Genomic DNA, 23767 nt, shown 5'->3' on the forward strand with positions numbered 1-23767 from the left:
AAGCAATAAATAATCAAGTATCAATTCTACCTCTGAAATATTTCTATTTGTTTTCTGCTTTCAACTAAAGTTATAATTGTGGTAACTCATGCTTTTATTACCTGGAGATAATATGAATTAATATAAAAGCCTGCTAACCATCTTCCTTCTTCCAGTTTGTCCCCTTTATAAACCATCATTTAGACTACTACCTTCCCATTACATGCTTGATCATAATACTTTACAACTCAATAACTTTCAGAGATTTTTTTGCAAACTCTTTTTCCTAATATGGGACTTAAAGTGAATGATGAATAACAAGAAAAATGGTCTTTAGGATTAATATAATACCAAATAGCCATCATTACCTCTTTGGTGAGTTCTAGTCTTGATTTCATGTTAAGATTTCCACCAAGTCCCCTTATCAAGCCAATAATAAATTCTTCTCTATTTTTGCACCCATGTAGATGAGACAAACCATTCATCACAGTTCCAACCAAACTTGTTTCCACTACATAGTCATTCTGTATAAGAAATTTGCAGCAGCAAGGAGAAAAAAGTCAACAAACATCAGAAGTAAAAGCTTCCAAATATTTCCACAAGTCACTTTTAAATAATTTTCACTCAATAAAATTCCATCTATTAAAAAATAAGGTCCAGAAGCCAAGCTTACTTTGCATTTCAATAATCTAACATCTAAATTAAAATCAGAAATAATAAAAATAAATAATAATAATCTACCATCTTGGCTGCATGATGTCCTAGTTATTTGTACTGTAGAGACCTAATAAATACATGGTTGTAAAGGATTAAGATACATTCTAAGAATTCGAGAATCTCCAAATATGGGCAAACTATTGAATATTAAGTTCCTTCCATAACAGAAGACCTAAAAACAGAATTTATGTTGTTATAGGAAAGAAGGTAAGATGGACAGATGGATAGACAGACAGACAGACAAGACAGACAGACAGACAGACAGACAGATAGATAGATAGATAGATAGATAGATAGATAGATAGATAGATAGATAGGTTGGTTATTGTGTGAGACTTGTCAGTAGTTCTGCCAATTATTTCTGCTGTAAAGATCATAAATTCTTTCATAATTCTTATTTCTCTTTTAAGCCATTCAGCAATTTCCTGCTATGGTCCCAGCTCTTTGGGAGATCTACAGGGCCCTGTTTCATCAGGAATTATTCTTTGATTTTGGCTCTGCAATATTTATTCATAAATGTCTGGACTCTTTTAGTTGATGTGGAGGTCATAATCTTTGAAAATTAAGAATTGTTGTTGTAGGTTTATCTGCTCTAGGTCTTAATCACCAGAGACCAGGGTGCTCAGAAAACTAATCAAGAATGACAAGCAACTAAAACTAGAATACTCTTCAGATTCTTCCACACTGTCCAAAATGTCCAAAACATTCTACAAGTCTGTGATTCATTATCAGCAGTCAACAGAACTAAATCACAAATCCACCTTTCTAAAGGATTATTTACCAGCAACTTTCTTATTACTCTAATTGATTCCCAAGAGACAATCCAGATTTAAAGAAAGTCAGTTGACGAAATATGAAGAATGAGGATTTCCTCAGCAATCCGGACCTTACAGTGGTCAAAGACACTACCTGTGCCCAACAAGGATCCATAGAATAGATCTCTTTTACTCTCTTTTATTCTCTACTTTCTAAGTTCAACCAAAAAGGAATAGTCAGATATGCAGAAGAACAAAGAGAAAGTAGTATTCCAAAAACCATGATCAAAAGTGTAGTATTCTGGTTGGTTGGTAGGTCTCTGGACCAGCCTTCATTTCAGTAATCACCACAAGAATAGTCAGGTGGTAAAGTCCATAAGGCTTTATTATATCCTTCACAATCTAGTTTCCTTGCCTGGGGCCTGGGCCAGCTTTCTTGAGGTCCTCCTGAATGTGTCTTGGTTTCTGTAAATGAAGCAGGAGGATGACCACCAAGGTCTCTGTCTTGAATTCTGCCTCAGCCCGAGAGCTTGTGCTCCAGCCTCCAGCCACACAAAGGGGGGAGATGAAATGAATCTGTCTGGCTGAGTTTATCTCAGCTTATATCCTCTATTCTAATTACATCATCGTAGGTGTGAATCTTGTAGAACTAAGTACATGTACTAAACTAGAGAACTATTCATCACCATGCTAAACTAGATAACCATTGTTTTATCAATTCCACTGAATTAGCACCTCCTAAGAATCCTTGTTTCAAGTACAGAGTTCTGGTCCATAAAGCAAAAGTGTCAAAGATTAGATAACAATCAAGAAGAATTAAGCAAGTTTAGTTATATCATGAGATCTCAAGTCAGACTGTAAAGTTAAGAAGTTGAGGAGGAAAGAAAGACTGTGATCTAGACACTGAATCCTCTGAGGAATGATTAGAAAGTTCTGGAGGAAGTTAGACATGCTTAAAAGTGAAGCCAATGCTAGGAAAGGAAAGGCTATGTCAAACAGAAGGGATAGCACAGTGAGATGGAAGAGGAATGTGTAAAGGGAGAGAGGGGAGATTTGAAAAGCAAGTAATAAGAGATTGAGTAATGGAGAGTAGAGAATGGAATCTGAAGAATGGTCAGGAGTTCAGAATCACTGGGATGGGGACGATAAGAGCAATGAGTTCAGGCTTGAGGTTTTATTTTTTCAAGGAGATTTGGGCTCTACTTTCAGAGTCTTACTTAAAGACTTAAATTTAAGCCAATTAAAAAGCCTAAAATTGAATTTAATATCTTTAGTTAATCACTCTGTGAAATTTTGTCTTTGCTTTATGGTTAGTATAAAAGTAAATGTTCAGAAAACAGTGGGAAACTCTACTCTTGAATCTGTTTCTTAAAGGGCACCACTTTTAGAAAATTGTAGTTTCTAACACTAATTTAAAAGGCAGATATTTAAATAAAATAAAGGAGGAATAAGTACAATTTAGCATACTCTCTGAACCTTGGCATTAAATGCAATCAATATTTTTATGAACTACCTATGTATTGTTATATAAGCAATTAACGCAAAACTATCTAAGCCCAAACTCATCAGATTTTTTAAGATCCTTGAGGGGAGGAACTTTCTTATTCTTTTTTTTCCCCAAATGCTTCCAGAGTACCTGATGTACAGTAAATTAAGAAATATTTATTAATCTGATTGATTTCAAAACTGTATGTGAACTGCAAAATAAATATAAGATGGCAAAGTACAGCAACTCTCTCAGTGAGCTAGTAGGCTATATTTTATCACCCCCATAGTCCTAAGGGAAAAAATCAACATAAATAACTATCTAAGTAACTGTCCGCAAAGTGAATAACATGATTAACAGACCTGTTTAAGTACCCACTGTAAAGCCTTTTCAAAATAATCTCCAATCCAGTTTTCAAGATTGGTTCTATATTTATCAGGCTGGTTCCTCAACCAAGATTTTATCAGAGAATCAAGATCTGTCTCTTCATCACTAGAAAAAAATTTATTAAAATGATCACAAATCAGAAACTATATACATTTTTAAAACAAAATCATTTTTCTTCTCATTAAATTCTTACCTTTTTTCTTTGCTTACTTCTAGTTACATATTACATTAATTATGAAAGAAATAAAAGCAAAAATAATTTTTGCTTAAAGAACCCTAATGCTGAATAGTTCCCTGACTCCTGAGACTAACATTTGAATGAGTGAAAAATGTGAATTTTATATTATTTGCTTTCTCAGCTAATGTACTATATTCTCAGCTAAAATATCCTAAAATTTTCTCTGTTTTTATTTCCTTCTGTTTCCCCACTATTTCTAAACTTGTGGTATGGAAGCTAGTTGTCTATTCTAAAGTAATGGATTTTCTACTCACAAAAACCTTAATTATACAATTCTATATAATTAGAGTATTGGAGTATTTATGTTTTAGTAAAACCTTTAGTGAATGTTCATGCTAAATCTGGGAATTATATCTTTTAAATCTATTTTAAAATGTATGCTATACCCTTATCATTCAAATATTTTTAATATTCAAATATCTTAATCATGAAAGATAATCTTGAAATAGAAATCATTAATAAGGGTTCACTGTACAAAATGCTTCAAGATAATAGAAAGTGATTCTAGTACCCATCTGAATAGGAATACTGTAGATTCTGTCTCTATAATAAGATGGGGAGGAGAAAGGAAAAACACTGAAATTTTTGTTTATACAGCAGTTTATGTCAAAAAGGCCATATAATCATTGAAATGAATTATTACTTTAATTAGAATTTATTACTATTATAAAATTTAGGAAAAGTTTTAAATGTCATTATAAAACTACAGTGAATCTGGAGGTCTGAGCCCTCCCAAATGGTTCTGTCCCCTACCAGTTTTGCATAACATTATTAAGCAAATCATTTTAGCCCAAGATTTCTCTAAGTTTTAGTTTTCACAAGTGTAAAATGATAATAAAACACAAGAGAGCAGGGGAGGGAATGGAAGCAACACTGAACTGGGATTCAGTAGAATTAGGGCTGAGTCCTCCTAACTGTCGGCCTATCATTCCACTTCTATGAACCTTATCAGTAAATAGGGATAATAACATTCATAAAGAAATTGTTTTGTTAACCTTAAAGCATTATCTAAATATAAACCATTACTATTTTTAAGTCCAGAGATCAATGTTATCAGTGATCTCTTCAGTACAGGTTATTCCTTCCATTGTTACAAAACAAAATGTAGTTAGGTCTTTTATTTCTTTCTATAAATCGCCTGTTAGGAATTTAGCTTATCCTTTGGAGGAATGGTTATGTCTCTTCTAAAATTTTATGGAAAGCAGTGCTATTGAAAAAATGGGCTTATATGAACTCATGATGCCACTCGCTATTTCTTGACAGAAACATGCTGGACTGAAGATGCAAAAAAAGACACATTTCTAGATATGGCCAAAGTAGGAATCTTTTGATTATGCATATTTGTTAGGAAGATTTGGGTTTTCCCCTCTCAATTCTCACCATTTTTGAGGGTTGAAGTATGAAATCAAGAGGTAGGTGAAATATATGCTTTTAATTGAAAAATATATTGAAAAAAATTAGAAAAAATGAAAAAAACTTTGAAAAATGGAAAAATATTTAAAAATGGAAAAAAGGGAAAAAAATAAAATGTCAAATAAAAAATTAGTTTAGTGCCCTGTGAACATATAAGATGTGAATGTAACAAGAATAGCATTATGACACAAGAAAGAAGGAATATGACAAAAAAAATCGGCAGACTTGGGGAAACCTATATAAAGTGAAGTCATCAGAACTAGAACTATATATGATGAGAATAAAAACATTAATGAAAATAAGATTAAAAATTAAAATTTTAAAAATTAACAAATTATGACTAGTTATAAAGACTAATCTTAACTGAAAAGAACCAGTAATGGATCACACCTCCCCTCCCTTCTCTAGCTAAACAGTTAAATGTAATGATATATATGCTGTCTAAAGAGTCATAATGTCAGTTGGCTTTTTGTAGCCATTTTTCCTTATTGTGGAATATGAGAAGATTTAATTGGTAAGAACAATAAACAAAATTAAAAATAGATTTCAAAGCATCAATAATACTTTTAAATAAATAAATAAAGGCTTCTGTATAGCAAGCAAGCCATTTGGAATCACTATTAGCAAAATAAATATGATTCAAACTCTTTTTCCTAATCAAATATGAGTGCATAGTTCATTACTTATAGGGCCCATCTAAAATGCAATGATACTATACATTAATGGATAGCATGAATTTTTCATCCACATTTTTTTGTAATGTGGATGCTGGCACCTATTTGTTTTAAGTGACTACGAATTCACTCAGAAGGTTCTACCGTACTCTCAAGGCTGGATACAATAAGCACAATACTATTATGTACATCTGAAGAACTTCACAATCAATGAAAATCCTTCTATTTGAACTCTTCAAAAACCACAAAAAATACTATGCTGAGCATCTCTGCCTATCTTGTTCATTTAATAATGTTATACAATGGACCTTATTTCATCTAATGTGGAATCTTTTATGATCTTAACCTATATGAGATAGTCCTGACTATTTAAAGTTGTATTTTGTTCCACTGAGTCAAATGTTTCCCTGTTTCTGTAAAAAGGGCACAATAAAATCTTCAAACTTGAATTATCTTGCCTACCCTATCTCTTGACTTAGTATTCACAAGCTCAGGAAGAGTCTATGCTTTTTTAGGAAGAAAAATGGCAAAATTCTGAGTAAGGTTCCATAAATTGTCCATAATCATTAATTATCCTTCCAGTTTACTGTTGCCCTTTTCATATTTTTCTAGGTAAAGTTTTTTTTAAATGTTGGGTTGCACCTACTGCAATCATATGCGATGTTTTCTTCACATCTTCTTCACCCTTTCTTCTATTATGGCACTATTTCTCATTTCTTTTAACAAATTAGTGATGTGACAGGACAAAAACAGGCAATACTGAGATAACTGTTTCTGGATATTAACACACAGTCAAATTCATTTTTGTTTTAGGCTTTTTATCATCACCTTCCAAATCTTTCCTTTCAGAAAGTATTCATCTTATATAACATATTAGTTACTGGCTTTATTTCTTAATATCTTTTTTCACTGCCCATCTTGCACTCATCTTCTCAATGAATTCACAAAATAGAAAAACATATGCTCTTTTTGCTTTTGTTATTTTACTTCTGTTAAGAGATCTTCTAGTTCAATACCCTCACTTTAAAATAAATGAACGAAACAAATTTTAAAAATAGCATTTTTAGCAGAGAGAAAAAAATAAACATTCTTGCAAGAAGGAAAAGTGAAGAATTATAGATATCCTTTTCTGATTATGTTTTTCTAAATACCATAAAATTAACTGCTAAAATTATAGAAATCAGTAAGTAATACAAGAAAGCTCTTATTCCACAAACCAACCACAGGAAACAAAATAATAAGCTATCTCATTTAAAATGAAATTGTGAAAATGATTATTCATTTAATTTATTCAATGCCACATTTTTTCTTGCATGTCTAAAAAAGTAGGCTGAAGAATTTATTCACACAATGTACTTTCAAAATATTCCCATGTCTTACCTGAGAAATATCATTCCCATTCTAGATATTGTGGCTGGAGAGGCACAACTTAAATCATGAGTTTCAAATACAAAGTTAACATTCGGGCCAAACTGAATCCTCTCCCCACTGGGCATAGTGAGTAGTCGGTTATCATCTAGTACAGAATTCAATGATTCTATCCATTCAGGATCAATGTCACCATCACAGATTATCCATGAATTGATATCTATTTTCAAATCAAAGAAATAGATCCAAAACCAAAGTTAATAGAAAAATCCTTAACAGTAAAGTGATCCTTTTTGTCCTTTATAATTGAGTTATACTTGGAGAAAAACTACTTAACATCACTAAGACTGATGGTACAGCAACATTTGATAAGGAAGAGTTGTGACAGGCTAATTTACATTTTGTAAAAGATATACTTCAAAATACTTCAGAATTTTTTTAAAAATCCACTTATGTGAAAGAATATATAGTAGCATATATTTAACAAATCAATCCTCCCTTTAAGTTTGTTCTGTTAAGACACAGAAAAAAATAAGTTTCATCCTTTAAAATATTGTTTTCAAAATTATGATTTAGAAATTTTAAAATGAGGTTATAATTTCAAAGAATTATAAGAGTTAACATCATCCTTTAATTTTAATTACAAATACGACTTTGTTATAAGCCTATTCATGAAATCACCAGGATATCAACAAAATAATCAAAATCTAACACTCATTAGCAAGTTATTCTGAGTGCAGAGAACAATTCACCTAATTTACATATATACATATACATACAAGTATATATACATATAAGAATTATATATATATATAATGTTTACACACACATGCACACACATACATATGCACATACATATATATATAAACACACATATACACAGATACACACACATATGGGAATTGAGTAGTGGGGGTTATTGCAGGAAATATGTGCTATGTTACACATTTTTAAGTCCTCCAAAAATAGAGAGAGAAAAAGATTTCATAGAGAAATCAAGAGAGAGTCTGACTGTAAACATATTTTGTGACAAGCAAAAAGAGTTAAATGGGAGATAAGAAGGTGCTAAGATCCTTTCCATCAGCTCTATAAATTTCCCTATTAGAACTAAGTACTACTTGGCCTTTTAATCTAAATATACATGAATAAACATAAACAGTATTATAGCTTTAGATTCTACTTCCCCCACAAATACACATGAACTCCTGGAAAGCAGGGACTATCTTGATTTTCTACTTGTTGAAGTGTAACTACTTCCAGTGCTTAGTGCATAACAGACATTTAATGAATGCTTTTCCTTTCCAATATTGTAAGGTAGTTTTATTGACAGATTTATGAAAAACTTTTCATTAGAATATAATCTCTTTTCCAGAAGTATAAGAAAAGTATAATCTGACAGTTCCGAAACATACCTTGAGGTTCCCGTACTACTTGCCGAGCACTGTTTGTGAGAACACCATCAGACCATTCCCTTGTATCCATGTCAATATGGCCTAGCAACTGATGTCGAGGCATAGCTTTGGGATTCATGGTGTATTGTTTTACTACTTTGCCAACTTTACACAGTGCTGCCCTTAACATCCTCCAAAGGGTAGATTTTCCAGCACCACTTGGACCAACTATAACTACTCCCATCCTTTGGCGTAACTGTTCATATAATTCCAAAGCTTTCTTGATCTGTTTTTAAAAATACATATAAATACATACATATGTATGTGAATATAATATATATACACATATTTTCATTAGTAAAATATAGATACATTTTGTTGTTATATTATTTGAATTAATCCATTCTCATAAGTCTTAGTAATATTTTGTCATCTTTTTTAGAAAATTAAATGATAGAAATAACACAACAATCCAATATACATCTGTGATATAATGTAATAATATAAAAATTCAACATAAAAACATAATTTGCTGCAAATGACTAGCAAAATTAATAAGGAAATATATAGCAGGTACTCTATAAAAATTTTGCCACAGAAAAGCATTAAAATAATTTATTTCAGGAATATTTCATGAGAACATATCAGAGGGCACATGCCCTATGCATACAATATAAATAAATTTTAAGAGATGGATTAAAATAAAACAATTCACATTTTAAAAAACAGAATTCCTTTTAAGAAATCCTCAAAATCAAAATAATTGCTAAACTTAGCATTTATTACTCAAAATATGTTAGATATTTAGTTATTGAAGTCCATTTCCCACTAATGTAAATTTATATAACAGAAAAACGCATTGCTAAAATAATTTTAAATATACTCTGAAACTGAAAAGTATTAGGAATTGAACTGGATTAGAAAATGTGGCAATGCTTGAATGACTAAAATGTAACCACTTAAAATATTTATCAAATTCATCCAGTCTTATTACCTTATAACTGACAAGTGACAAGAGGATGTAGTTAGCATATTACCTCATTAAAAGGACATAATCTCAGCTTTGAGTAAATTTTAAGTAGACAAACTGTCATTTATCAACACTTGTCCAACTCCTTCCATGGTGTTACCTGACTTATTCTATACCAGGCTATCCCTATCATGTTTAAATCTTAACCACTTAAACTTTTATTTTTTTATTCTTGTCAATCAACCTGAACATATTTATACTGGGAAAATCTTTATAATCTATGACATTCTATTTGATCTCATAACTTATGACTATACATTTTTTCCTCAGGTGTACTGCCTCCCCTAGAACTGAATTCCCCTTATTTATTGATGTAGTCTGTCTCATTTGTATACAGAATTATATGACGGCAAGAAAATTTTCTTCTAAATTTACCAGAATATTTTCAAAAAACAATGTAAGAAGTAATCATTAATCTCTGTGTTTTTAATTACTGGCTTAGCAATTCAAAATGGTTGGCTTCTATATAATAAGCAGAGTTGGAAAATTACCTGATTAGGTATAATTTCAAAGTTTGCTTCCTCAAAGACTTGCTTTAAAGCTGCACTTAGTTCATCATATTCTACATCCTTAAAATCAATTCCAGGGAAGACATCTTTAATCAGTGCATCAAACCTTGTACAATCCACAAATGTAAATTTTGACATGGTATTGAGCCGCAAAGCTTGAACCACTATATGGCTTTCATTCACTGAAGAAAAAGTATAATTTACAAGTAAATTAAGATAAAATCATTGCTATAATTATCCATTTAAAACAGTCTATAGATTTTTTTTTTAATTTAAAGTGTGATTTCATTGGCAGTTAAAAGTCCTGTGAGGAAACTCTCTCTATCAATAAAGATCAATAACAGATTTGAAACTTAAGAGTTTTAGAGAATTTTGAGGAATACTCAAAGATTATATGACTTGTCTACAGTAACTCAATCAGCTGTGTGTCAAAGGCAATGATTTGAAAAAAAAGTTGTGTTTTTTTTTTTTAAACTCCAAGGCTAGTTTTCTATATACTACTATACCACACTGTCTAGTGATGATTATATTGTTCACTTTTAATTATTCATTACTCTCTCTTTCTCTCTCTCTCTCTCTCTCTCTCTCTCTCTCTCTCTCTCTCTCTCTCTCTCTCTCTATATATATATATATATATATATATATATATATATATATATATATGCATATATATATATATAATGGTATGTCTTTATATGAAAATTTTAGATGAATAATAACTAAGATCCATAATAATTGTTAAATCACCTACAATTTATAATATTCATTATTAGGAATATTAAAATAGATCAAATTGTTTCCATTTTGTTGATAATAAAAATCATCTCTTCTCTACATTTTTGTTTTGTTTTTTAACAGATTACCAAAAATAACATGAAAAATATCCCAAAAGAAATAAATTTGAACACAAAATTTATAAGAATGATAAAAAAATTTTGATTTACCTTGCCCATATTTTGCTTACAAGACCATTTAAAGAAAGACAGAAAATGCTGGTGCAATCATTATAATCACTGTTATACTGCTTTACTCTAAATTATGTTTAAAGGTTAATTTTTGACTTTTACAAATTAAAGCCAAAAGATAGGCATATTTTCTTAGTTTGGTTTTTCCCATGTTTTTCTTTGAGACACGCTTTTGTAACTTGAGTTCTCTAGCTTTTATTAAAACCTACAGGGTTATTTCATCATAGTGAAGATTTTTTTTGAAGGGTATGGTAGAAGAACTAAATTTCTTGCAAGTCTTACAAGCTCAAAGCAGGAAAAGCTTTAAGCAAAGGTCCAAAGGTAAACTATCTGTCAATAGTCAAAAAAGTTAAATAAAGAGCCTTGTTACCAGGTTAACCATAAAATTATGTTTTCCTAACTTATGGAAGAATATCTAGTAGGTTATAGAAAAGTTGAAATCAGTATAGTAATGGAGCAACTACTCATACCAATAAAATCAAAGATTCTTGAAGTACTGAAATATTATTAGAGCCCTGGAAACATTTTAAATGTATACGCAAAAAAAAATAACACAAACTCTATACTAAAGAAATCTTTTAAATGACACCAAATAAAATACCGACAAACTTCCAATGTACAAAATAACTAAATCCACTTTAGAGTAATGCTAAAGTAATTGTTTTTCAATATATAGATATTAATCGTTTAAAGAAATCATTCACAGAAATACTTATTTTACCCACCAGAACACAAAAGGGGCAAATAAGACATGTGCACAAATAAATGTAATATAAAATATGACATAAGACATGGGTTTGAGTTACCTACAGAAGCTATAAAATAATCCATGTAAACTAATAATTAATTTTAAATGAATGGAAAAAGGATATAGAATTATCTTATTATATATTGCTACTATGGAGAATGAAAACTTATAAAATTTCATGGTTTCTTTTATGTATTTAAAAGACCTGAATAATCACCTGTGTATTTCAACTATTAAGAAGAAAAAATACAGAAAGTTACAAATTTGAAATAATCAATCATACCTTTTTCCTTTATGTCATTTTTCTTCAACTGACGAAGAAGATTTCCACTTCCTCTCAAGACTGTCTTCAAAGCTCTTAAACCCCAATCATAGTGCTGTTGAGGTGTCAAAAGTTCTCTGGAATTTAAAAACATTTAAATTTAACTTTCAGCTATAAGTTTACTTAAAAATACTTATTTTTGTCACTCTTAAAGAAATGCAGAATGCAACCACTTAAGATAAAGAGGCTATAAATGATTATAATTATTTTCAATAATTTCTAAACTAAAACATCATTCACAAAGACTATTCTTTATGAACTGACATTTCACTGAATTGGGAAACCCTAGATGAACTAGAAATTTAGTTAAGACAATATTTGACAAATCTGTTTTCTTTTTCCTAAGTTCTCTCATCAGCTAATTAGGCTCCTAATATCTGCAATTTTCTGATGGATTCTCACCACTTTTTAGAGTTATGGACCAAGATTACTATAATACAAAAACAAAAGTGAGGGAGACTACTATTAATTACTAGAAACTAAGCATAAGAGAAGAGAATTATTCTCATCCAGAAAATAACAATAATAATAATGCAATAGTAATATTTATATAGTGTTTTAAGGTTTGCAAAGTGGTTTACAAATATTCTGTATTTTATTCTCACAACAAGCTTATTAGGTAGAGAACTGGGAAGAAAGGAATAAGCATTTATTTAGGGCCTTCTACATTCCTGGCACTGTTAAACATTGCGCAAATATTACCTTATTTGATCCTCACACCAAGTCTGTGAAATAGATGCTATTATCTCCATTTTGTGGTCAAGGAAACTGAAGTAAACAGAGGTCAAATGATTTGCCCATGCCAGATATAAATCCAGAATAGCTTGACTCTGGGCCCAGTGTTCTATCTACTATACCACTTAGCTACTTCAAAAAAATAGTAACTATAGAATGGTCAATTATCAAATTTAGTCTAAACTATGATTCACTAGATAGTCTAGACATAAATATATCATTGAAGATTAAGCAAGACCATGATACCCTCTTAATATGGGTAATATGGGCATTTTCACAATCTCCCCTAAACAGACACCTGAGTTTCCTATTCCTGTTGAAGCGAAACTCTCCTTCATAGAGATCTCCACTATCTGAACATGGAATCATTGAAAGCAGAAATTGTTATATTTTTCCATTTCTATCCTCAGTGCATAAGCCTAAGACCTACTACATAGTTTGTACCTAATATATGTTTTGTCATTCATTCACACATTCACATATTCAAGCCAAATGTACAAAACCAAGCTAAACAACTTTGGTCCAATTTTACTTTTCCAATTTGTACTAATAACACATTATCAAATATTAAATATTAATAAATAAATATTAAATAATACAATCATTAGACTTCATTGGGCAAATCTGAAGTAAATATTATCAAATTTTCACTTGGTGATAAAAATCCATGGAACATGTACAGTATTTTTATAATATGACACTTACCGAGAAAGATTAAAAATTGATACTAATTTTCTGCCTAATACTCGAGCATCTTTAAAGCCTTCAGAATATAGAATCACTTCGGCAATGAGTTCGTTGTCAGGACGAGACATAGCTACTGGTCTGAAGAGTTGTTTTAGATTGTCTGGCAGCTTTTGTCTTCCTCCATAACCCTTCCCAGCAGGATTCATTGTGATGAAAATTCCAGAATTTGGATCCATTTGAACCTGAAATTAACCATTTAAACCAAGTTTAAAGTCATGAGGACTTAAACTGGGGTTATGACCATGAAAATGGGAAAGAAAAAGGAAATTAAGAAAAATATTGTAAGATAATGCTTAAGATTTGGTTAACAGATCAGAGGCAGAGAATTAAGTGACCTTCAAATAGCAGGTCATCAAAGAGCCAGTAGTGTTAAGACTTCCAAAATATTTCAATTCATCAAATTATCTGATTTTTCATTTTAATTTAATTTAATGTTATACCTCTTTGCCAAGAAGTTCACATACAGTTCTATGATTCTTCAAAGCATCCTGGATTGTCTGGATCTGCATAGACACAGCAGACAACACTGCTTCTTCCAGTCTGTTGAATTCATCAAAGCATCCCCAAGCTCCACATTTTACCAGACCAACAAATATGCGGCCCATTGATTTCACATCAATACCCTGAAAAACAAACACATTTGATCTGACTTTTTAAAACTACATTTTTTTCAATGATCATTTTACATCCTGTATCACTATATATGCTTTTGGGAAAGAAATTTCAATATCCAATATTTCTATTTCCTCACCTAAATTCTTTATGTCATAAGCATTTTGTAAGAATTAAAATAAATAATATAAATTGTATATGGGAAGGTTCATTGAAGAATAAAAAGTACCAATATAAGGCACAATGTAGAGATGTTAAACTACTAAAATTGTTTTTACTTTTATTTAAAAAAAACATTCCTTTTGTTTATTTCCAATTTGATAATCTAAATGTATAGTAAGATATCATAGTTATTAAGGCTTTCTCTTTTAGTACTGATAAGATTTTAAATGAACTTAACTCTGGAAAATTTCAATTATCCACTTAAATACATATTTTCCTATGCTCAAACAAATTATATCCTTCTAAAAATAGTGAGGTTATTTTCTTCAAGCTTTTTAAATTGGGAAAATTCTGCAACACATAAAATTCTCTCTGTGTAAACTAAACTAGGAAATAATATACCATTGATTCATCTAAAATATCAGATTTTACTTTTGGAGAGATGTTCTAAAAGTGTCAACTATATTCATATAATTAATATCTTACTTTGAATTTTAAAAATTTTAATTTTGGTGATATGACTTCTTTCTTCTAGTATATTTTTCAACTTCTCTATGATAGTCTTCAAGAGTTGCTGTGGTCAAATAATTCATTACCTTGCTGTCAACTAAAATGAGTCTGTCCATATTCAATTAAACTGTACATCAAAAAATAAACTTAAGGGTTTTTGTCACTAGCTTTTTCATCTTGACACAATTTTCAAGCTTGGGTTTTGCTAGCATAACATTCAAGAATCTTGGATTACTTTCACGTTACATAGGCATCAAAGGAAGAGTTCAGAAGAGGATGAAAAATCTTCTATTTCATTATATCTACATTATAATTTAAATGGAATGTTATATAGTAAAGACAAAATCTGATTAACAATTAACACTAAATATTTTTACACTACCTCATCACAGTTGAAAACTAAAACTTGTCTTCCAAGAAGTCCACCCAAAGCCTTTACAGATTCAGTTTTGCCAGTTCCAGCTGGTCCATATGGATTTCCTCCAAGACCCATCTTCATGGCTTGTGTGAGAGTTAAATAGCACTTATCTGTCAGTGGTGTATAAACAAGCTTGGGAGCATTACCCTGTTGAATGTGAGGTATTAAGTTTAAAAGCTGCTGTTCCATTCAATATCTATGATAATTTATAAACTATGATTTTCTATATAAGAAACTGTAAAATATATATATTTCTTGGCAGAAAAAGAAATTAGAATTCTGATTAAGGCACTGTGAAGTGACAAATTAAATTAAATTTGAATTTTACTTTTTCAAGTTATTATATTTGTCTAATATTAAGGTCACAAATTGAAACCTTATTAAGAGCAATTCCATGACATATTAGCAATTTTTCCAGATACATCAATGAAACTCATTGCAAAGACACAAGAAAGACTTGAAAGTTAGAAATAGTATTTAAAGTAAGGAAAATCACATCTCACATTTCAAATCCACATTTTTTATCAAAAAGTATATTAAAATTATGAATTCTTTTAGCATAATTAGAAATAAAGAAGTCTTTTTATACTATCATTTTGACATATATGCTGATTTCAATGGAAAATTCTATTCAGAATCTAAATTCTATTCAGAGTTTGTAAAGATTTTCCTTTACTAGAAAAAGAAGATTTGAGTCTTAAAAATCACTTTCTCGCTGGCTAAAGCTATATTAACAACATATATTTAAAAGAGCCCAGCTGGCTTCTATTTCCCATAAGTAGTTTTATTATGGAGAATGATATAAAATATAGAAAGGACACACCTTTTAAAATGAACTCAACAAGTAGTTAAATGGGAAATTCTGATTTTGATATCCTAAATGAAAAAGCCATATGCTAATGTAAATTAAATAATTTTAAAGCATCATATTCGACTATAATATTAGTATTCTTCTTACCTTGGTCTTCGTTAAAGAAATAAACATTATGTTCTTTATTTACATATAGCCTCCTGTCAACTATATTTGAGTACAAGATTTCAAAGTCCAACAATAATCAACTGGATTTCATATGTTTACCAAATATGAGCTAGGTACTATGGTAGGCATTAAAGGAAAATCCCAAAACAAAAAGGGAACAAACTCCGATATTCTCAAATAGCTCACAGGTCAGTCTGAGCAACTAAAGTGTTAGATAATGTTGCCATTAAGCTTTAATTCTGGTCTGCATAGCAATTTCTCTAAAAATCTTTTTATAAATGAAGATGAACTATTGGTATAATATTTAAAATATTTTAAATTGCTATTAAATTATAAGAAAAAAGATTTTTCCTTCATGGCAAACTAGTTCTGAGATAAATGCCACGAAATAAAGCCATTTTAATACAAATACTAGGAGAAAAAGAGATTTTTTTATTTTGAATTTTTTCCCACAGTATATATGCATGAGTAATTTTTTATAATATTATCCCTTGTATTCATTTTTCCAAATTATCACCCTCCTCCCTCCCCTGCCTCCCCCCGATGACAGGCAATCCCATACATTTTACATGTGTTACAATATAACCTAGGGACAATATATGTGTGTAAATACCATTTTCTTGTTGCACATTAAGTATTAGATTCCGAAGGTATAAGTAACCTGGGTAGATAGACAGTAGTGCTAACAATTTACATTCACTTCCCAGTGTTCCTTCTCTGGGTGTAGATATTTCTGTCCATCATTGATCAACTGGAAGCGAGTTGGATATTCTTTATGTTGAAGATATCCACTTCCATTAGAATACATCTTCATACAACATTGAAGTGTACAGCGATCTGGTTCTATTCATTTCACTCAGCATCAGTTGATGTAAGTCTCTCCAAGCCTCTCTGTATTCCTCCTGCTGGTCATTTCTTACAGAGCAATAATATTCCATAACCTTCATATACCATAATTTACCCAACCATTCTCCAATTGATGGACATCCATTCATCTTCCAGTTTCTAGCTACTACAAAAAGAGCTGCCACAAACATTTTGGCACATACAGGTCCCTTTCTGCTCTTTAGTATTTCTTTGGAATATAAGCCCAATAACAGCAATGCTGGGTCAAAGGGAATGCACAGTTTGATAACTTTTGGGGCATAATTCCAGATTGCTCTCCAGAATGGTTGGATTCTTTCACAACTCCACCACCAATGCATCAGTGTCCCAGTTTTCCCACAGCCCCTCCAACATTCATCATTATTTGTTCCTGTCATCTAAGCCAATCTGACAGGTGTGTAGTGATATCTCAGAGTTGTCTTAATTTGTATTTCTCTGATCAGTAGTGATTTGGAACACTCTTTCATATGAGTGGATATAGTTTCAATTTCATCATCTGAGAATTGTCTGTTCATATCCTTTGACCATTTATCAATTGGAGAATGGTTTGATTTCTTATAAATTAGGGTCAGTTCTCTATATATTTTGGAAATGAGACCTTTGTCAGAACCTTTAGTTTGATGTAATCAAAATCAATAATGATCTCTACTTCTCTGGTCATAAATTCCTTCCTCCTCCACAGGTCTGAGAGGTAGACTATTTTCTGTTTCTCTAATCTATTTATTATCTCATTCTTTATGCCTAAATCATGGACCCATTTTGATCTTATATTGGTATATGGTGTTAAGTGTGAATCCATATATAATTTCTGCCATACTAATTTCCAGTTTTCCCAACAGTTTTTTCCGAATAATGAATTTTTATCCCTAATGTTGGTATCTTTGGGTTTTTCAAAGATTAGATTGCTATAGATGTACCCTTTTTTGTCCTTTGTATCTAATCTGTTCCACTGATCTACTGGTCTATTTCTTAGCCAATACCAACTGGTTTTGGTGACTGCTGCTATATTAGATCAGGTACACTTAAGACCCCCTTCCTCTGACTTTTTTTTCATTAGTTCCCTTGCAATTCTCGACCTTTTTTTCTTCCATATGAATTTTGTTGTTATTTTTTCTAGGTCATTAAAATAGTTTCTTGGGAGTCTGATTGGTATAGCACTAAATAAATAGATTAGTTTGGGGAGTATTGTCATCTTTATTATATTCGCTTGGCCTATCCAAGAGCACTGAATGTCTTTCCAATTATTTAAATCTGACTTTATTTTTGTGGCAAGTGTTTTGTAATTTTTCTCATATAATTCCTGACTTTTCTTTGGTAGATGGATTCCCAAATACTTTATACCCTCAACATTTGTTTGGAATGGAATTTCTCTTTGTATCTCTTGCTGTTGCATTTTGTTGGTGATATATAAAAATGCTGAGGATTTAGGTGGATTTATTTTGTATCCTGCCACTTTGCTAAAATTCTGAATTATTTCTAATAACTTTTTAGCAGAGTCTTTGGGGTTCTCTAAGTATACCATCATGTCATCTGCAAAGAGTGATAGTTTGATTTCCTCATTTCCTACTCTAACTCCTTGAATCTCTTTCTCGGCTCTTATTGCCCAGGCTAGTGTTTCTAGTACCATATTGAATAGTAATGGTGATAGTGGGCAACCTTGTTTCACTCCTGATCTTACTGGGCAAGGTTGCAGTTTATTTCTATTGCATATTATGCTTACTGATGGTAGTAAATATATGCTCCTGATTATTCTAAGGAATAGTCCATTTATTCCTTATACTCTGAAGAGTTTTTAGTAGGAATGGATGTTGGATTTTGTCAAATGCTTTTTCTGCATCTATTGAGATGATCATATGGTTTTTATTAATTTGATTATTAATATGGTCAATTATACTAATAGTTTTCCTAACATTAAACCAGCCCTGCATTCTTGGTATAAATCTTACTTGATCATAGTGTATTATCCTGGGGATGATTTTCTGAAGTCTTTTTGCTAATATCTTATTTAAGATTTTAGCATCAATATTCATTAAGGAAATTGGTCTATACTTTTCTTTCTAAGTCTTCAATCTACCTGGTTTAGGTATCAGTACTATGTCTATGTCATAAAAGTAGTTTGGTAGGACTCCTTCATCCCCTATTTTTTCAAATAGTTTATATATCATTGGGGCTAATTGTTCTTTAAATATTTGGTAGAATTCACATGTAAAGCCATCTGGTCCTGGGGATTTTTTCCTGGGGAGTTGATTAATAGCTTGTTCTATTTCTTTTTCTGAAATGGGACTATTTAAGCAATTTATCTCCTCCTCTGTTAATCTAGGAATCCTATATTTTTGGAGGAAGTCATCCATTTCACTTAAGTTATCAAATTTATTGGCATAAAGTTGGGCAAAGTAACTCATTATTTCTCTAATTTCCTCTTCATTGGTGGAAAGATCCCCCTTTTCATTTGTAAGACTAGCAATGTGATTTTCCTCTTTCTTTTTTCTGATCAGATTTACCAAAGATTTATCTATTTTATTGGCTTTTTCATAAAACCAACTCTTGGTTTTATTTATTAATTCAATAGTGTTTTTTTTTACTTTCAATATTATTGATTTCTCCTTTTAATTTTTGTATTTCAAATTTAATTTTTGGTTAGGGGTTTTTAATTTGGTCTTTTTCTAGCTTTTTAAGTTGCAGGCCCAATTCGTTAATCTTCTCTTTCTCTATTTTCTTCAAATAAGCCTCTAAAGATATAAAATTTCCCCTTATTACCGCTTTAGCTGTATCCCACAGATTTTGGTATGATGTCTCATCATTGTCATTATCTTGGGTGAAATTATTAATTGTTTCTATAATTTGCTGTTTCATCCAGTCATTCTTTAAGATGAGATTATTCAGTTTCCAATTACTTTTTGGTCTATTTAGCCCTAACTTCTTGTTGAATGTAGCTTTAATTGCATTGTGATCTGAGAAGAAGTAATTTATTATTTCTGCCTTCCTACATTTAATTTTGAGATATTTATGTCCTCAGATATGGTCAATTTTTGTATAGGATCCATGAACTGCTGAGAAGAAAGTACATTCCTTTCTATTGCCATTCAGTTTTCTCCAAAGGTCTATCATACCTAGTTTTTCTAATGTTCTATTTACTTTTTTAATTTCTTTCTTATTTGTTTTATGGTTTGATTTGTCTATATCTGAGAGTGCAAGGTTGAGATCTCCCACTATTATAGTTTTACTGTCTATTTCTTCTTGCAATTCTCTTAACTTTTCCTTTAGAAAGTTAGATGCTATACCACTTGGTGCATATATGTTTAGTATTGATATGGCTTCATAATTTATGCTACCTTTCAGCAGGATATAGTTTCCTTCCTTATCTCTTTTAACTAGATCAACTTCTGCTTTTGCTTGATCTGAGATAAGGATAGCTACCCCTGCTTTTTTGGCTTTACCTGAAGCATAATAGATTCTGCTCCAACCTTATACCTTTACTCTGTATGTATCTCCCTGCTTTAAGTGTGTTTCCTGTAAACAACATATTGTAGGGTTCTGACTTTTGATCCAGTCTGCTATCCATCTCTGTTTGATGGGAGCATTCATCCCATTCACATTTACAGTTAAAATGACTAATTCTGTATTTCCTGCCATCATATTATCCCCAGATTATGCTTTTTCCCTTGACCCCCCTGAACCTCTTCCCCGATATTTAATTTATAGACCCCACTTGTGACGCGCAGCCCTCCCTTTTTTTAGTATCTCTCCCTCCTCCCTCCAATGTCTTCCCTTATTCTCCTTTTCCTTTTCCCTTTTTCTCTCCCCCCTTTTAATGAAGTGAGAGAAAATTCTCTGAAAAACAAATATGTCAATTATTTACTCTTTGAGCCTCTTCTGATGAGAGTAAGATTCACACAATGTTTCTTCCCCTCTCTAAATTCCCTCAGATATTGTGTATTTTCTATGCCTCTTCCTGGGATGTAATTTCCCTCTTTTTATCACTCCTTCCCCTTTTTCTGATACTATCCCCTTCCCTTTACTACACCCCTCCTTTTTTATATCAGTACAATCAAATTATCCATGCGTACTTTCTATATACCCACAACAGAGATACAGTTCTCAAGGGTTCTGTGTACCTTTTTCTGTTTCTCTTCAGTCTTGTGGATGTAGATCAAATTTTTTGTTTAAGTCTGGTTTTTTTCTTAGAAACATATAGAATTCCTCTATTTCATTGAATGACCATCTTCTTCCATGGAAAAAGATGCTAAACTTAGCTGGGTAGTTCATTCTTGGTTGCAATCCTTGATCTTTTGCCTTATGGAATATCAGGTTCCAGGTCCTTCTATCTTTTAATGTGGAGGCAGCCAGATCTTGAGTGACTTTATTGTGGCACCTCGGTATTTAAATTGTTTTTTTTTCCTAGCTGCTTGCAAGATTTTCTCCTTTGTGTGGTAATTCTGCAGCTTAGCCACAATATTCCGTGGTGTTCTTTTTTTAGGATCTATTTCAGAAGGAGTTCGATGAATTCTTTTGACATCTATTTTCCCTTCTGTTTCTATTATCTCTGGACAGTTCTCTTTGATAATTTCCTGTAAAATAGAATCTAGGCTCTTTTTTTGGTCATAGTTTTCAGGAAGTCCAATGATCCGCAGATTATCTCTCCTAGATCTATTTTCCAGGTCTATAGATTTTCCCAGTAAGTATTTGACGTTGTTCTCCAGCTTCTCATTTTTTTTGTTTTGTTTGACTGATTCTTGGGTTCTCAATGAATCAGTTCTCAATGAATCATTCATTTCTATTTGTTCCATCCTGAATTTTAAGGAGTTATTTTCTTCATTCACAGTTTTTAGTTCTTTTTATAAATGCCCAATTTCGTTTTTAAATGAATTATTTTGCTCTACTCATACTTAAAAAATCTTTTGGGGTCTGTCCCTGGGGTAGGAAAATATTTATTTATTTCTTTACCAGCTTCCTCCCAGAACAGATGGATGCAATGGCTCCTGCGCTTGAGCTAAGAGAGAGCTGTGGGAGAGAGTTCCCCACCCCCTCCCTGGAAGTGCCTCAGAGGTGATTAATAGGACTGAGCTGTGAGGGCGCCGTGTGTCCTAGTGACTTTCCTGAGGTTTAAAACTGAACAGTAAAGGCGACACAAAGCCCAGCCTATGCGTTCCGGTGGGGCGTGGATGTCAGCAGCAGGTGACATGAAAAGCCCCTGCGCTCAAACTGGAAGTGTCTGCCAGAAACCGCGGTCCCTAGTTCAAAGGTTCCACTTCTCTGGGACTTCTGGGGCTGAGTTCCACAGCCTCCAGCCAAGCAAGTGCCCAATGTGTCTGCCCACTTTACAATCTCTTAACTACCCCCAGGTGAAAGCCTGGACAGCCTAAGTTGGCCCCATCCACAGTGCCAAGATCTGTTGAGTCACTTCCAGATTGGGGTGGTTCTAGTATCTGGCTTATATCTTAAAGTGGCTTATATTTCTCTTCTGAACTGCTGTTTTATAAGCAGAGAAGAACTAACAGCCTGTGCCAGATTCTTTTATCTCAGTGGCTTCTCTGATCCCAGAGCCCTCCCCAGCGCGATCGCCACTACCCCACCGTCTGCACTGGCCTCTCTTCTTCCTCCCCTGGGAGCTGACCTTTTCTGTTGAAACTCCAGATTCTCTTCAGCTGGTAAGTCGCGCTTCCAGTCCTTGTGGTTTCTATCAGTCCAGCGCTATTTTTGAGGATGATTTAACTAATTGGTAATGAGGGGAAAAGGGAGGTCACAGAATCGCGTTATCTTCTCTGCCATCTTGGCTCCGCCCCGAAAAAGAGATATTTAAACATAATATCAAACTTCAGATTCAGATTTCTCTCTATCATCCCCTTTAGAAGTAAGTGCTAGGGAACTTTCAGCAGCACATTAACTAACATTCAGCAATTTTATGCTAGATAGAGTTAGGGAATATGAAACCAATTCTTCTAACTACTTTTACATCACTCTATGGGACAATCACTTTGACAAACACATTTTTAAAGGTTCCAAATGTTCTTACCTGATACTCATAGGTATACTGGAGCTCCGAATCCACCATCTGAACATAGCACGCTTGTCCATTTTTCATATAGAATCTGACTTGTTTTTTCCAAACCCAGTCTTCTGTGGTGTGAATCTGAACTTGATTTAATTGCTTCACTATATCAATATTATGGATAATGTCCAGAATAAGTGCTTTAAGTTTGAGTTCCAGAATCCCTGATTCTATATACAAATAAAACATTCAAAAGAGAAAAAAATGTTTAGTTCATGGGTTTTGTTGAACTTCTGTAAACTTAAAAGCCATGCAATTAATCTGGTAATTTTTGCAAGTAGTTGGATAAATTGAGTGAGGAACAGTTAAAGATAATGCCAGGATGACAAACCAGAGATATCAGAAGGATGATTGTGCCCTTGACCAAAAAAAAAAAAAATAAAGATTAGAAGAAAGAAGGGTTTAGGGGAAACAAAATTAGCTCATTTGTAGATCTTCTGATTTTAAGATCTCTTGGCAATTGGTGATGAGACCAGCTCTGGGGAGCAGTAAGGCTTCATAGGTTTCCTCTATACAATGATAATGATAATCAGACCCATTGGAGCTGATAGGGTTACTGAAAAGAGAATAGAATACAAAACAAAAGAACTCAAGATAGAATCACTGGCTACATACACAGGAAAGCAACATGTTATGAATGAGAAGGCAGCAAAGCTGACAGTAATGAAAATAATCAAAAAGGTAGGAA

The 23767-nt window shown here is 32.1% G+C and overlaps 1 protein-coding gene across 3 annotated transcripts in view; it reads right to left on the bottom strand.

Annotated features, from left to right (window-relative positions):
* Positions 1-23767, bottom strand: part of DYNC2H1 (dynein cytoplasmic 2 heavy chain 1) — a 394253-nt gene that overhangs the window by 265415 nt on the left and 105071 nt on the right. For all 3 annotated transcript variants that reach the window (XM_074304391.1, XM_074304390.1, XM_074304389.1), the window contains exons 32-41: positions 23044-23249; positions 15131-15313; positions 13905-14087; positions 13423-13646; positions 11944-12059; positions 9930-10129; positions 8430-8694; positions 7030-7237; positions 3300-3429; positions 348-503 (exon numbers count right to left, since the gene is read on the bottom strand). In XM_074304391.1, the coding sequence (XP_074160492.1) occupies positions 348-503; positions 3300-3429; positions 7030-7237; positions 8430-8694; positions 9930-10129; positions 11944-12059; positions 13423-13646; positions 13905-14087; positions 15131-15313; positions 23044-23249 (1871 nt within the window). The remainder of the gene's footprint in view (positions 1-347; positions 504-3299; positions 3430-7029; positions 7238-8429; positions 8695-9929; positions 10130-11943; positions 12060-13422; positions 13647-13904; positions 14088-15130; positions 15314-23043; positions 23250-23767) is intronic.

Source organism: Sminthopsis crassicaudata, chromosome 3, assembly GCF_048593235.1.
Source record: "Sminthopsis crassicaudata isolate SCR6 chromosome 3, ASM4859323v1, whole genome shotgun sequence".
Taxonomy (NCBI): domain Eukaryota; kingdom Metazoa; phylum Chordata; class Mammalia; order Dasyuromorphia; family Dasyuridae; genus Sminthopsis; species Sminthopsis crassicaudata.